Source organism: Girardinichthys multiradiatus, chromosome 19, assembly GCF_021462225.1.
Source record: "Girardinichthys multiradiatus isolate DD_20200921_A chromosome 19, DD_fGirMul_XY1, whole genome shotgun sequence".
Lineage (NCBI taxonomy): Eukaryota > Metazoa > Chordata > Actinopteri > Cyprinodontiformes > Goodeidae > Girardinichthys > Girardinichthys multiradiatus.
Window position 1 is genome coordinate 8471476 of NC_061811.1, and position 15044 is coordinate 8486519.

Sequence of the window (15044 nt, forward strand, 5' to 3'; positions counted from 1 at the left end):
CATTTCATACCACACAAATTCTGACCAATCACAAAACGAGTTTTCAAATTGTTGACCAATCACCAGGCGGCTCGCGTAATTTGCGGAAGCTGTAGTTGAAGCATGCCTGCGGACGGAGGATGCTGAGGTTAGATTTTTATTTCTACAAATTTTTAACTTTGAGCGATAAATATCTGACATTTTGAATTAAAATTGAGTTGACGTGAGAGCCGCCATCACAATAGCTCGTTTAGAGACGGCGCTGTGTTAGAAGCAGCATTACAGCGAGATTAGGGTTGCCAACTCCTTGATAAATAAATAAGGGACACCTCCTGGTAGGGCTATCCAACCCCACTGTCTGCACCTTTACCGGCCTGGTGATTCTTTTCACCCTTTTTCTTTGTGTGAAATGACTTTGGAAACATTAGACTCAAACCCAAATTTAATTCGATGCATGTTTTTGACTGATACAAATATCCATGGGAAAACAATTATTCAGCAATTTATAAAATAATTTATTCTTTTTGCAATATAAAATTACTAGACAAAAACAAATATCCTTCTAAAATAAATAAACCACTATTGAAAAGACCTCGGTCCTGCTTATCTTAAAACAATATAAAAAAGCATAACAGTATAATACAGAACATTTTCGTAATAGTGCATTTAGTGCAAACAAAAAGTCTGTAGAAAAGTTGTAAACATAAACACTTGTGCCTTAAAGGCCATGACTGTACAGGTGTAGTGAAAAAAATATTGAACTAGTGAACTAAAAACTGCAGTACTGAATTATGTGGAAACAACCTATTTTTTCCATTTATATTTCATTTGAGCTCTTGCTGCTGCAAGGAGTTGTTTGTTTTTCAGGACTACCGAGTAAAACTCTGAGCAGGACATTTCAATTCAATTCCATTCAATTCAAAAATACTTTATTAATCCCAAAGGGAAATTAAATGTCGTTGTAGCTCATATTATGAAGGTTTCCTCAAAGAGCCGTTGTAGATGCTGATGGTTGTGGGCTGGAAGGATCTCCTGTAGCGCTCCGTCTTACAGCAGATCTGAAGAAGCCTCTGACTGAAGACACTCTGTTGTTGAAGGACAGTCTCATGAAGAGGATGCTCAGGGTTCTCCATAATGTTCTTCATTTTATGAAGAATCCATCTTTCCACAATGATCTCCAGAGGTTCCAGAGGAGTCCCCAGAACAGAACCAGCCTTTTTTATCAGCTTGTTGAGCTTCTTTAAGTCCCTGGTTCTGATGCTGCTTCCCCAGCAGATGGTGGTAGAAGAGATCACCCTCTCCACAACAGACTTATAGAAGATATGCAGCATCTTGCTGCAAACACCAAAGGACCTAAGCTTCCTCAAGAAGTACAGTCTGCTCTGTCCCTTCTTGTAGATGGCTTCACAGTTGCATCTCCACTCTAGTCTGTTGTCCAGGTGAACACCGATGTATTTATACTCCTAAACCACCTCCACTTCTTCTCCCATGATAGAAATAGTTTTTGACTTATTCCTGTTTCTCTTAAAATCTACAATCATCTCCTTTGTTTTAGTCACATTCAAAATGAGATGATTGTTTCCACACCATGCCACAAAGCGGTCCGCCACCTTCCTGTACTCAGCATCTTGTCCATCTCTGATCCAACCCACGACTGCAGAATCATCCGAGTATTTCTGCAGATGACAGGAGTCTGTCTTGTACTGGAAGTCTGAGGTGTACAGAGTGAAAAGGAATGGTGAGAGTACAGTACCCTGTGGTGCTCCTGTGCTGCTGACTACCTGGTTAGACTCACAACCCTTCAGTCTCACAAACTGTGGTCTGTTGGTCAGGTAGTCTTTGATCCAGGAGATTGTTGAGGCCTCCACCTGAGTCTTCTGGAGTTTCTGACAAAGCAAATCAGGTTGGATTGTATTAAATGCACTGGAGAAATCAAAGAACATGATCCTCACAGTGCTACTGGCTTTGTCCAGATGACAGTGGGTTTCTTGAAGCAGGTGTATGATGGCATCTTCAACTCCAACTCCACAGCAATAAGCAAACTGAAGGGAGTCCTGATGGTTTACTGTTTGCTTACTCAGGTGGGCCAACAGGAGTCTCTCTAGGACCTTCATGATGTGAGATGTCAGGGCAACAGGTCTATAGTAATTGAGGACTGATGGGTGAGTTTTCTTTGGTACCGGAACAAGACAGGAGGTATTCCACAACACCGGAACCTTCTTCTGGGCCAGGCTAAGGTTGAAGAGATGCTGCAGAATCCCACAGAGCTGCTCTGCACAGGCCTTCAGGACTCTAGGGCTGACATGATCTGGACCTGCAGCCTTATTCCTATTCAGTCTTTCCAGTTGCATCTTCACTTGACTTCTTGAGACACACAGGTGGAAGGTGGAGGCAAAGAAAGCATCAGCATCTTCTGATATGGTTGAAGGCAAACATGTAGAAGCAGAAGGGTCTAGGGCTGAGGTGCAAGATAAAAAATGTGAGGTGTTATTGGACAGCTGTGGATCCTGTGGGTCAAATGAGAGTGGAGTGTTTGTTTGGCTGTGAGCAGGAGAGGAGGATGCCAAACTTGTTTCTGAACTGAACCTATTGAAGAATACGTCCAGTTCATTGGCTCTGTCCAGACCTTCATTGGTCTGATCATCCTTCTGCTTGAAGCTCGTGATCTTCTTCATCCCTGTCCACACATCTCTGATATTGTTTTGCTGGAGCTTGCTCTCCAGCTTCTTCTTGTACACCTCCTTGCTGTCTCTTATCTTGACTTTAAGTTGCTTCTGTAAACTCCTCAATAATTCTCTGTCTCCCTCTCTGAAGGCTCTTTTTCTTGTTAAGCAGGTCCTTCAGGTCACTGGTGATCCAAGGTTTGTTATTGGGGAAGCATCTCACGGTTCTGGTGGGGATGATGTTATCCACACAGAAGTTTATATAGTCGGTTACACATTCAGTCAAGGCATTGATGTCCTCTCCATGTGGCTGGCACAGTGTGTCCCAGTCTGTAGTCTCAAAGCAACCTTGCAGAGCTTCTTCAGCTTCCTGTGACCATTTTCTCACAGTCCTCGTTATTACAGGTTGCCTCTGACCAAGGGGCTTATATTTTGAGCAGAGAAAAACAAGATTGTGATCTGATTTGCCTAGAGGAGGTCTTGCTGTAGAGATGTATGAGTCCTTGACATTTGCATAAAACAAATCCAATGTTTTGTTTTCTCTGGTAGAGCAGCTGACAAATTGTTGAAACGTTGGAAGTGTAGCAGAGAGTGAAGCATGGTTAAAATCACCAGAAATTGCCACAAAAGCATTGGGGTTTTGTGTCTGTAGCTTAGCAACAACTGAGCTGTTGGCATCACATGCAGTGTCGGCAACAGCGGAAGGTGGAACGTAAACTGTTGCCAAAATAACACTGGTGAACTCTCTGGGTAAATAATATGGACGAAAACTTACTGCCAACAGTTCAATATCTGGACTGCAGAGATGACACTTCACAGTTACATGTCCTGGATTACACCATCTGTTGTTCACAAGTACTGCCAGTCCACCTCCTTTACATACAGCTGCTCCCGGTTGTAAGAAACAACCCCGTTGCCATGGCAATGCATCATAACAAATGTTCAAAAATAGAAAGTATTAAGAAAAATCCTCCAAGCTGCACAGCATCTGACACTGGAGTGGACAGTCATCCAAAAAAAATCAACTGTATCCACCACAAGAGGAATAGTTCCCAAAAAAGAATAAATCAGAATAAATCAGAATCAAAAGTAACAGAGCTACTCCAACCTGCTGCCACCTTGAGCGGCGCAATTCTAGAATATTTCATTAATTAGACTGACAATTAGCTCACTTCTCATTAATTCTGTAGAACATTTGTTCCTCACATCAGTCCACTTATTTTTCATGATGGAGAAAATATTTTCCACAAACCCACTAGAAGAAGGGATGCTGAGGACAAAGGGTACAATAACCTGGATGTTGGGGATGTCAGCTGCCTGAAGAACTTGCATCCACCTCTGCTGTATCTATCTATCTATCTATCTATCTATCTATCTATCTATCTATCTATCTATCTATCTATCTATCTATCTATCTATCTATCTATCTATCTATCTATCTATCTATCTATCTATCTATCTATCTATCTATCTATCTATCTATCTATCTATCTATCTATCTATCTATCTATCTATCTATCTATCTATCTATCTATCTATCTGCTGAACAAACACGGGCCTTTTTTTTCACGTAAGCGGCGAGGAGACGCTGGGGAAACCGTATCTGATTGGAAACGCGAATCGACGTAACACCTGTATCTATCCTTAGCAACGGTACCTGCTGGCCAATGAGATGAGCCGAAATATTCTGTCAGCTCATTGGTCACAGAGCAGGATATGGCTGGTAATGAATTTACTGTAATGTTAAATATAAAGCACCCCATCATTTATTAATTCTATTGACATTTTAGTGAAGATTTTTGATCCACTTAATAATACGGGACTACGTGCGTCCCGTTTCAGCTTAATACGGGACGCGTACTTTTTATTCTAAATACGGGACGATTCCGTTTTTCAAGGAACGGTTGGCAACTCTAAGGGAGATTTAAACATGATTTACTCTGGATTTTAAACTTGTGTACCCAACAGTAACAAAATACGGCCTCTTTATCAGTTTTACATAGCATAGCATATTGTTCCATAACGGCAGCGATTATACTGGGGACCCATCTAAATGATCTCGTAGATTTTATTCTATAAATCCGTAATTGGACTACTTACATTTTTATTTACAAATGTAGCTTTTCCATACAAGCAGGGACTGTTATCTTTAATAGCATCGAAACTTTGTATGTTAGTCTTTTCCTATATGGGGAAATGAGATGTTTTGTTCTCTTGATTCATATAATAAAGCTGATAGTAAATTCATGTAATTAATTACAAGAGTGTAGAGGAGACTGGGGCGGATTGTAACGCTTTTTGCTTCAGTATCTAAAACCTAGTGCGTAATAGAACTACATTAAAAATCTCTATATAACATATGCACATTTGTTTACTATAAAATACACAATTTCATATTTCTACAAGATGCGATGAAGATAAACACAAAGAAGTCCTTTGTTTCACTTGTTCTACTACTGGGGGTAAACTGTAACTCTTATAATAAATAAATGCAAACAAGAAAAACACTGTGGGAAATACATCAGAAACATGTTTATTTAATATAAATGCACACACACACAAAGTTTTATTCATTTATGTATTTTAATGCTAAGAATGATGCTTGTTAAGTATATATTCTGTGTATGTGTGTGGTGGAGAGGGACTGAATGGAAGAATCAAAAAAGATCAGTAATCTTACTACAGATTTAAAGCTTTTCGTTAAGTTTGTAAAAATGTACACGTATTTCTTTCTGTAACAGGTCACGCTGTCCCCTCTTCAGCCACAACACAAAGGGTGCACAACTGATCAAAAAGATAGAGTGAAACTTTTTAAATAATTTGAACGATTGTGCTGAATGATGCAATCTTCTAACTAATTCATCTGGAAATAAAAAAGCATTGATTGAAGTTAAATGTATCAGATTTTAACTATTATCTGTAGTCTCAACAAATATACTACAGACGTAAGAATTTATTTTGTCTGAATAAAAAGAAGTGTGTGATTACAAAATTTCCATTTTATAAATAAACAGAAAGGCTCTCTGGTGTCTGCTGCGGGATGCGAGCTGTGTTTTACCCAACCCCACAGCCCCTCGTCCCACCCTGAGCACAGCATCAGATAGATGCTGTGTGGTCGGTGAAACTGTTATTGGAGCAGATCTATCTTTGTGTCTAGTTTTAGATTAAGAAGCACGTTCAAAACTCTGGTTTGCAAACAGTTAGCACCCACTACTAGCTTTGTACATAAATGTAATAACCAACATTTTTGCATTTTGATGCACTTTTTCTAGTTTAATTAAAATCAGATAAAAGTTTAGGAACATATGCTTTAATTGATACATGTAATTAATTGTTTTTCTGTTGGACCCCCTAGCAATGAACCTTCCGCACATCATCCCTTTTATGTCCATAGAAAAATAATCCTAAATCAGTCATATTTGGAATTCTGCATCGGCTCAGAAAAACTAGATTGGGGCATTTTTAATTGAATCCACCTAAATTCAATTGAGTTAGCTGCTTCCCGACCTGTCAACTGTTAGCAAACCGTTTTGCACACATATTTAAGCACATTAACAAGCAGGGGACACCTTAATCTCACTGTACCATTCAGAATAATGAATGTCATTTTACTTCTGGTTTTATTATGAGCAGCAGAAAGAAAACAGACCCAGAACTTTATGTGACAAAATCTGATACTGTGGTGCCATAGTAATACTTGAGAACAAACTGAATGACACAGAGGAGAGCACAGCGTGTGAAAGCACAGATGTTTGCTCCAAGGCCCAAACAGAAGTCCATGTCCTTGTTTTCTTCTAGATATTGATTCTTTGTACCCCAGTGCTAAACATGCTCTGTTACTTCCTGCTGCAGGAATCCTTCTTTCAGCAAACGTTCAAGAAAGAGAGCAACGTGTATTCCTTTATTTACTATGCATAGCTTCTGATGGCTGCTTCATTTGGAAACTAAGAGCCAGTGTTCCTAATGTGCATTGAGACCAGATATTTACATACACTGTATAAAAAGACATAAGCTTTTCTTCTTACTGTCTGACATTAAACAAACGTTTTCTATTTTTAGATCAGTTGGGATTCCCAAAATGATATTCGTTGTTAAAATGCCAGAATAATAGACAATATTTATAACTTTTTTTACTTAGTATTTGGTACAATTCCCTGTATTAATGTATGAGTTGGGTGAAATTTATTCATTTTTATGGCCTAACCCTAAAACCCTAACCCAACCTAAACTCAATTCATACCTTAATCCTAAATCTAACCCCTAACCCCAAAACAGCATGAAAACAAGTGAGGACCAGGAAAACTTTCCAAAAATGTCCTCTTTGTTGGTTAAAAGCTTCTGTCAGTCCTCTCTCTGTAGCAAACGAGCACACTCACACACAAGCCTTATTCTTCCACGTTTTACTGTGTGTGTAAACCTCAAATCAGCTCCTCTGACATCCGTAAAGCAACTTCTAAACATGTATGTTCTCATGCAGCCGTAATGAAGCAGTTACATTTTTATTATATCTTATATTACATAAATGTTGTTTAGTCCTTGTGCATTGTTGAGTGAATAGCAGATGAACTTTTTGCATAGTTGTATTTGTTTATCTTTAACAGGTTCCTCTCCAGAACTTTTGCTTCTGTTCAAACCCAGAGAAAGCTCGATTCTGCTGCTGTACTGCAGAGTTTCCTCCTTTCAGACTCAGCCAGTTCTGGGTCCATCGAGAGAACCGTAATGGAGCCTAAACTGTACCGACCTCCTCCTGAGGTCCGGGGTATGACCTCTCTGGACAAAGATGCCTTCACACTGACCATTACAGTTCCAGCTCTACAGGTACCAACGGGGGTCTTGAACAAAGTTGTGAAGAGTTTGAAGAAGTCCACCATCCAGCGCCCAGGTGTGCATCGAGTGGTTCAAGACAAAGAGGAGAGCAGCACTTTTCGGTTAGTCCTTTTGGACCCCCACAGAGTTTCATCGGCGGGTTCATTCAGTGAGGCTGAAGCAGAGGCCCTCAGGTCATTTGGTGTCTCTGAGGAGCTAAAGCAATACGAGCTGAAGCTGACCTATGACAACCTGAAGACTGAGGAGGTGCTGGAGGCGGTGCTCCCTCAGGGTCAAGATGTGACCTCAGCATTCAGCCGGGTGGGACACATAGCCCACATGAACCTGAGAGACCACCAGCTGCCATACAAGAACCTCATAGGTAAGAGGCAGAGAAAACTGACTGCTGAACAGCAGAGGACAATGTTATATCTGATAGGAAAGCTTCATTGTGATTTCTTTTTTTCACATTTACATGCTCAAAAATAAGCTCAACAAGAAAATGTTATGATGAAAGAAACAAAGTAGTTTGATTCCTGTAGAAGACAGACCTGTAGTTCATGTTGGATCAGAAATATAATTTATTTTAATAAATGTGGCTTTTAGTAAAAGAAAGGCATATAATTTCATAAATGATTGGGTCATAGGCTGTTCTCACCAGCAGGAACATGGTGACGAGTCACTCTGGCTTCAAATGCTTGTTGCAAATTACAAACTGCCTGTGCTGGTCGGTTACATTTCTGTCATTCTTCAATTGCCATTGGGAGCCACAGAAAATCATTCCGAGGGCCACAAATGGCCCCCAAGCCGCACTTTGGACACCCTTGCTCTAGTGAACATACAGTGTGCGCCCTCAAGTCACTTCTGGTAAACAGGTGTAAAAATCCTGAAAATAAACACGTTTTATCGCAGCAGCAAAACCTCACACTGAAAATGTACAAGAATCCATCTTTTAATCTGATTACACTAAGTGGGGGAAAATCAATAATTCTTCATTTCTGCAAAACAAATGAATTTAAAACATTTACTTAAAATAAATCAGACTTTCTACAACCTCTTGATGACCTGAGGTATAAATATGACATCACACAGAAACCCATTTCAGTTAGCCACTATTAAAAAATAAGAAAGACAAGAGAATGTTATTCAAGTGATGCAGGCGTAAAAACAGCTCCTGGCTATAAACCCGGCAATATCTCCAGTCAGAGCAATGATTAAAATGTTTAAAACAACTAGAACTGTGACAAACAAGGCTGGGCGAGGAGCTAATTTTTCTTTCTACCATGCACAGTGAGCAGTTTGGTTTGCTAAGTGAGGCAAAACATCTGTAAACTGAAGCAACGTGTGGCATCCCACGGTCACCAAGTCTTCATAACACCCATTAGCTGCGATCTAAATGCAAACTGGATATTTGGGAGTTATGTCAGGACAAATCCTCCTCTGTCCTACCATCACAAACATAAGCTTGTGAAGTTTGTTAAACTCTACTGTGCTGAGCTTTAGGTGGGTCTGGTTTGAAATAAAGAAGGAATATGTGGGATGAAGCACGGTGGAGGATCTATGGGGGCAAAAATAAAGCATCTGCAATTTTGTACAAAAAAACCCAATTATTTCTTAAAGTGGGAATTTTCTAACTGAATTAATATACTTCTTAATACTTCTGTGACATTAACGTACTGTGATGAAAATCTAATTTTTGTTTGTGAGAATTTTAAATGTTTATGGCCAGTAGTTATGGATGTTCGCTGCGTTTGATTTGCATGAATAATATTCTCTGCTCCTTCTTCTGTAGGTCAAGTAATTATGGACAAAAACCCTGGAGTCACATGTGTGGTCAACAAGACAAACATGATCGACTCCACTTACCGGAACTTCAAGATGGAGGTGCTGGCTGGAGAGGAAAACATGGTCGCCAAAGTATGTCCAATTATTTTATATTAATGACTCCCACAAACAGCAATGAGCCGTAACATTCTGAGTCCGCTGCCAGGCGAGGTCATTTGGTTAAAGTTAATTAATTTCAAAACAATATGCCATATTCAGATCCAGGTATATACGTCACTGTTTATTGATTATGACTGATTATGTACAGTGCTGTAAAAAAGGGATGGACCTCTTACAGATGTCTTCCGTTTTTGCCTTTTGTCACAGTTTAATGTGTTAAATGAACGATACAAAAAGCAGTTTCAAATGATGATGTAATTTATTTAGAGAAAAAAACAGACCCGACCAGGCCTGATTACTGTCGGACAACATGAAGTAGGGTCAAAAAGTCTCTGAAAAAGCATCACATCATGATCATGCCCTGATCTACAGGAATCATTCCAGAAAGGGTTACAAAACCATTTCTAAGGCGTTCTAAGACTCCAGTAAACCACAGTGAGAGCCATGATACACAGATGGAGACCTCTTCCCAGGAGTGGCCATACTACCAAAACTGCTCCCAAGCGAGCATCGACGACTCATCCAGGATGTCCAGAACCCAGAATGATCCAAAACACTTCAGGTCTCACTTGCCTCAGTCAAGTTGAGAGTTCATGAGTTAACACTGAGAAAGAGACTGGGCAAAAATGGCCTCCATAGAAGAGTTTCAAGACCAAAACCACTACTAATGATTCACAGGACTTTTGGGGAAATATTCTTTGGACTGACGAGACAAAAGTGGAACCTTTTAGTAAATGCAGATTGTGTTCAATTTGGTGCATATCAGAAAAACGTCAGACCAATATGCTGATGGTCTTGGACTGTTTGGCTCCTTCAGGACCTGGAAACATGACATTTGCTCTCTACAAGGAGATCCTGAAGGAGAATGTTCAACCATCAGTTCATTGCCTTAAACTCAAGCTCACCTGGGTTGCAGCAGGACAATAAAAGGAGGTTTTATAGAGGTCTAGTTGGAACCTGTGACTAACATGCTGTGGCCTTACCTTTTAAAGGCCACTCGTGGGCCAAGGATCATCCACAGTGATTTAAAGACTCATTGTTGCCAGCTATCACAAGCATTTGATGGCAGTTCTTGCTGCTAGTGGTGGCTCAACCAGTTTTTAGGTTTAGGGAGCAATTAATTTTTTACACAGGGACATGCTGGTTTGGAAAGCCTTTTTCCCTTAATAAATGAAATAGTTTGTTCCCAGATCTGCTGAAAATGAGTGGATGCAACTCCTGACCAGCACTGTAAACCGTTTTGAAATAACTGCATCCTGTTATTATCAACACTTGCAGAGATGGCTGCATGCATTCAACTCTTACACCTCATTTGTTGCCCCTGTAGGTGAAAGAAAACGGCGTGACGTACGAGTTTGACTTTTCTCGTGTCTACTGGAACTCTCGGCTGAGTACAGAGCACCAACGAGTGGTGCAGCTCGTTAAACGGGGCGACTCTGTGTTCGACGTGTTTGCCGGGGTCGGACCCTTCGCTGTCCCAGCTGCCCGCGTCGGTGCCAAGGTTCTAGCCAACGACCTCAACCCAGAGTCGCACAGATGGCTGCAACACAACTGTAAACTCAACAAGGTGGAGAGCAAAGTCCAAACCTTCAATCTGGACGGCAGAGACTTCATCCGCGGGCCTTTAAAGCAAGAGCTGCCCGCTCTGCTGAAAGGAGAATCTGCAGTTCACGTGGTCATGAACCTGCCTGCGCTGGCTTTGGAGTTTCTGGACGCTTTCCGGGGGCTCCTGCAGCTGGAGACTCCCTGTGAGCAGAACCTCCCCACAGTGCACTGCTACGGCTTCTCTAAAGACGACAACCCAGAGGCAGACGTGGTGGAGAGGGCTTCCCGCAGCCTCGGATTCCCCCTGGAGGACAAGTGCTCTGTGCATTTTGTGCGTAATGTGGCACCCAACAAGGACATGATGTGTGTAAGGTTCACAGTCCCTAAAGAGGTCCTTTTCTGCAGCGAAGCAAAAACAGGTGAGAAACAAACCCAAATACACTAAGTACCTGAAGGTTTCGAAGCAATCATGGAAAAAAAAAATAAATAAATGCATATTAAGTTTTAAGCCTCTTTGTTCATTTAGGTCTGTTAATAGTTGTTTTTTCATGTCTAATATATTTTTTTTTTTAGAAAAATGACAGATAGGAAACCTCTAAACATCTTTTTTTACTCATTTCCTTTCCTTTTTAGGATTCATTTTTCCACATTTAAAAGCCAGATTTATGTGTAACAGTTTAGCAGTAGGTTGTTGTTTTCGTGTCGCTGCCCAGCAAATTATCTGGCGAGATTAAAATTGATTTCATACCATCTGACTATAAAAAAACAAGCCAAGGATTGTCCTCTCTTCTACTTCTGGCCATCAGACAATTAAGCTTAGACACAAAACTATTAAAAGGCAATAAAACTGACCACTTCTTATTTAAATGTGTCACATCATATACAGGTCCTTCTCAAAATATTAGCATATTGTGATAAAGTTCATTATTTTCCATAATGTCATGATGAAAATTTAACATTCATATATTTTAGATTCATTGCACACTAACTGAAATATTTCAGGTCTTTTATTGTCTTAATACGGATGATTTTGGCATACAGCTCATGAAAACCCAAAATTCCTATCTCGCAAAATTAGCATATCATTAAAAGGGTCTCTAAACGAGCTATGAACCTAATCATCTGAATCAACGAGTTAACTCTAAACACCTGCAAAAGATTCCTGAGGCCTTTAAAACTCCCAGCCTGGTTCATCACTCAAAACCCCAATCATGGGTAAGACTGCCGACCTGACTGCTGTCCAGAAGGCCACTATTGACACCCTCAAGCAAGAGGGTAAGACACAGAAAGAAATTTCTGAACGAATAGGCTGTTCCCAGAGTGCTGTATCAAGGCACCTCAGTGGGAAGTCTGTGGGAAGGAAAAAGTGTGGCAGAAAACGCTGCACAACGAGAAGAGGTGACCGGACCCTGAGGAAGATTGTGGAGAAGGGCCGATTCCAGACCTTGGGGGACCTGCGGAAGCAGTGGACTGAGTCTGGAGTAGAAACATCCAGAGCCACCGTGCACAGGCGTGTGCAGGAAATGGGCTACAGGTGCCGCATTCCCCAGACCTGGGCTACAGAGAAGCAGCACTGGACTGTTGCTCAGTGGTCCAAAGTACTTTTTTTGGATGAAAGCAAATTCTGCATGTCATTCGGAAATCAAGGTGCCAGAGTCTGGAGGAAGACTGGGGAGAAGGAAATGCCAAAATGCCAGAAGTCCAGTGTCAAGTACCCACAGTCAGTGATGGTCTGGGGTGCCGTGTCAGCTGCTGGTGTTGGTCCACTGTGTTTTATCAAGGGCAGGGTCAATGCAGCTAGCTATCAGGAGATTTTGGAGCACTTCATGCTTCCATCTGCTGAAAAGCTTTATGGAGTTGAAGATTTCATTTTTCAGCACGACCTGGCACCTGCTCACAGTGCCAAAACCACTGGTAAATGGTTTACTGACCATGGTATCACTGTGCTCAATTGGCCTGCCAACTCTCCTGACCTGAACCCCATAGAGAATCTGTGGGATATTGTGAAGAGAACGTTGAGAGACTCAAGACCCAACACTCTGGATGAGCTAAAGGCCGCTATCGAAGCATCCTGGGCCTCCATAAGACCTCAGCAGTGCCACAGGCTGATTGCCTCCATGCCACGCCGCATTGAAGCAGTCATTTCTGCCAAAGGATTCCCGACCAAGTATTGAATGCATAACTGTACATGATTATTTGAAGGTTGACGTTTTTTGTATTAAAAACACTTTTCTTTTATTGGTCGGATGAAATATGCTAATTTTGTGAGATAGGAATTTTGGGTTTTCATGAGCTGTATGCCAAAATAATCCGTATTAAGACAATAAAAGACCTGAAATATTTCAGTTAGTGTGCAATGAATCTAAAATATATGAATGTTACATTTTCATCATGACATTATGGAAAATAATGAACTTTATCACAATATGCTAATATTTTGAGAAGGACCTGTATAAACTGCAGGTAAACATGTTTCCTTGATATTATGAAAAAAAGCTTCAGTTTCATGTATTTTCAGAGGTACAGTAAGTTTTGCACCATTCGAATTATTTTTATAAAAAATATGCTTAAATTAAAAGTTGTATTTTTCTCAGATTTTTGCTATTGCAATAATAGCTGAATTTATTTAAAAGCTTCTTTGTTTTTACACATTTTTACCATGAGACCAACAAAATTGAAGCTGCTATATGTAAGGTCCAGTTCAGAGAAGTCCAAACGTCATTCACAGGATTTTCTCTCTTACTGCTGTCTGTTGATAGTTGTATTTTACAGAATGTTCGAATAATTTAAATAAAAATGCTGAACTTTGTTTTATCTGTTTTCGCAGAACCGTCTGAGGAACCGGCCCCAAAGAGACCAAAGTGTGAAGACTCCCCAAATTTAACATAATTTTACATTGGCTTGTCTCCATGTTTTTCTTAGTTTTGCTCTCTGTAAAGATATCGTTCATCATTTTAAGACTACGTTTAAACTTTTAAAGCATATTTGAGTTTTGTGCCCTTCAACTGATTTTTGTTTGGGTTCTTAAAATGGGCTGTACATGAACACATTTGATTTTTAAATAAACCCACATAATAGAAAGAATGTTTTTATTATTTTATTTAAAAATAATATCAATAGAAAGCAAAAACATCTACACAAATCTTCACCAGAAGCATGTCAACACGGTAATGGTTGGGTGGCATTGATGAAGTCCATTGAGACGGGAGGAGGAAGTTCAGGTAGATTCAGCCTTTCAGGGGGAACAGCCCACTGAAAGCATCCTGGATGGCCCGATAACAAGCCAGAGCTGAGGTGTATCCTCCAGCTGTGTCCTGCGGCATGGCGGCCCGGACGTGGTTCAGATACCTGAGAAGACAGAAGGAGTTACTTAGTACCAGCAGTGAGATATCTGAACTTACCTTAATGACAAGTTGCTTCAAAAATAAAGACTGTTGGTATCTACACTTTTTGGACCATTTTCATGGATCTTTTGGACCGGTTAAGGTCACCAAAGACAGTAACAGTTAAAGATCTTGTGTCTAACAGCTTCACCAACAGCTCCATCAAAGGCTGTGTAGTGACCACGAAAACATCAGATCTGACGTCTCAGGCACAGTAACTGCTCTTCTACAAGCAACTGAAAAGTGCCCCTGAACCTTTAAAAATGCATCTATGTGACCCTGAAGTGTCATACTCAGATGAAGTCTTGTCTATTTGATAATCTGAAACATTTCCGAGTGACAAACGTAAAAAAAAAAAAAACAGAACTCAGCATGGGGGGCAAATACTTTTAGAAAGAAAGTGTTCGAGTAAAAAAAACTAGAAACCATTTTTCTTAGCGACACAGCCTTGCATCTGCTGCTTCTGATTGGATGATCAGACCTCGTGACGACTCTACCTGGAAGCTGCCTGCTCCCTTGCAGCGGAGGTGAGGGCTGACTCGGAGAGAAACAGAATCAGCAGGAAGAAGCCCAGCCGAGTCAGAACCAGGCCTGTGTTGAACACTTTTGTTACTTGAGTAAATTTTACATTTTCTCTCCACACCTCCGATGTGTTAAGCATCACTCAGTGACTTTCAGAGTTTCTTTTCATTTGTGCCGAATTCAGTTCGGGAGTGTTCCAAAG

At 40.6% G+C, this 15044-nt stretch overlaps 2 protein-coding genes across 2 annotated transcripts in view; one reads left to right on the forward strand and one right to left on the reverse strand.

Annotated features, from left to right (window-relative positions):
• The first annotated feature begins 43 nt into the window (after positions 1-43).
• Positions 44-14018, forward strand: trmt5 (tRNA methyltransferase 5). The gene is made up of 5 exons (XM_047344720.1): positions 44-127; positions 7244-7830; positions 9241-9365; positions 10720-11356; positions 13765-14018. Exons 1-5 carry the CDS (start codon positions 120-122, stop codon positions 13824-13826), a joined length of 1419 nt encoding a protein of 472 aa, XP_047200676.1. The 5' UTR covers positions 44-119; the 3' UTR covers positions 13827-14018.
• A 1-nt stretch (position 14019) lies between these two features.
• The window catches only part of mnat1 (MNAT1 component of CDK activating kinase), a 39593-nt gene continuing 38568 nt past the window's right edge, over positions 14020-15044 (reverse strand). The window contains exon 8 of the mRNA XM_047344722.1: positions 14020-14285. Coding sequence (XP_047200678.1) covers positions 14165-14285 — 121 coding nt within the window. The 3' untranslated portion in view covers positions 14020-14164. The remainder of the gene's footprint in view (positions 14286-15044) is intronic.

Bases quoted from the DNA above. Each gene is read 5' to 3' on its own strand.
- trmt5 (XM_047344720.1), top strand. The intron at 9,366-10,719 runs GTATGTCCAATT...TTGCCCCTGTAG, and splicing joins AGGAAAACATGGTCGCCAAA to GTGAAAGAAAACGGCGTGAC. The intron at 11,357-13,764 runs GTGAGAAACAAA...CTGTTTTCGCAG, and splicing joins CTGCAGCGAAGCAAAAACAG to AACCGTCTGAGGAACCGGCC.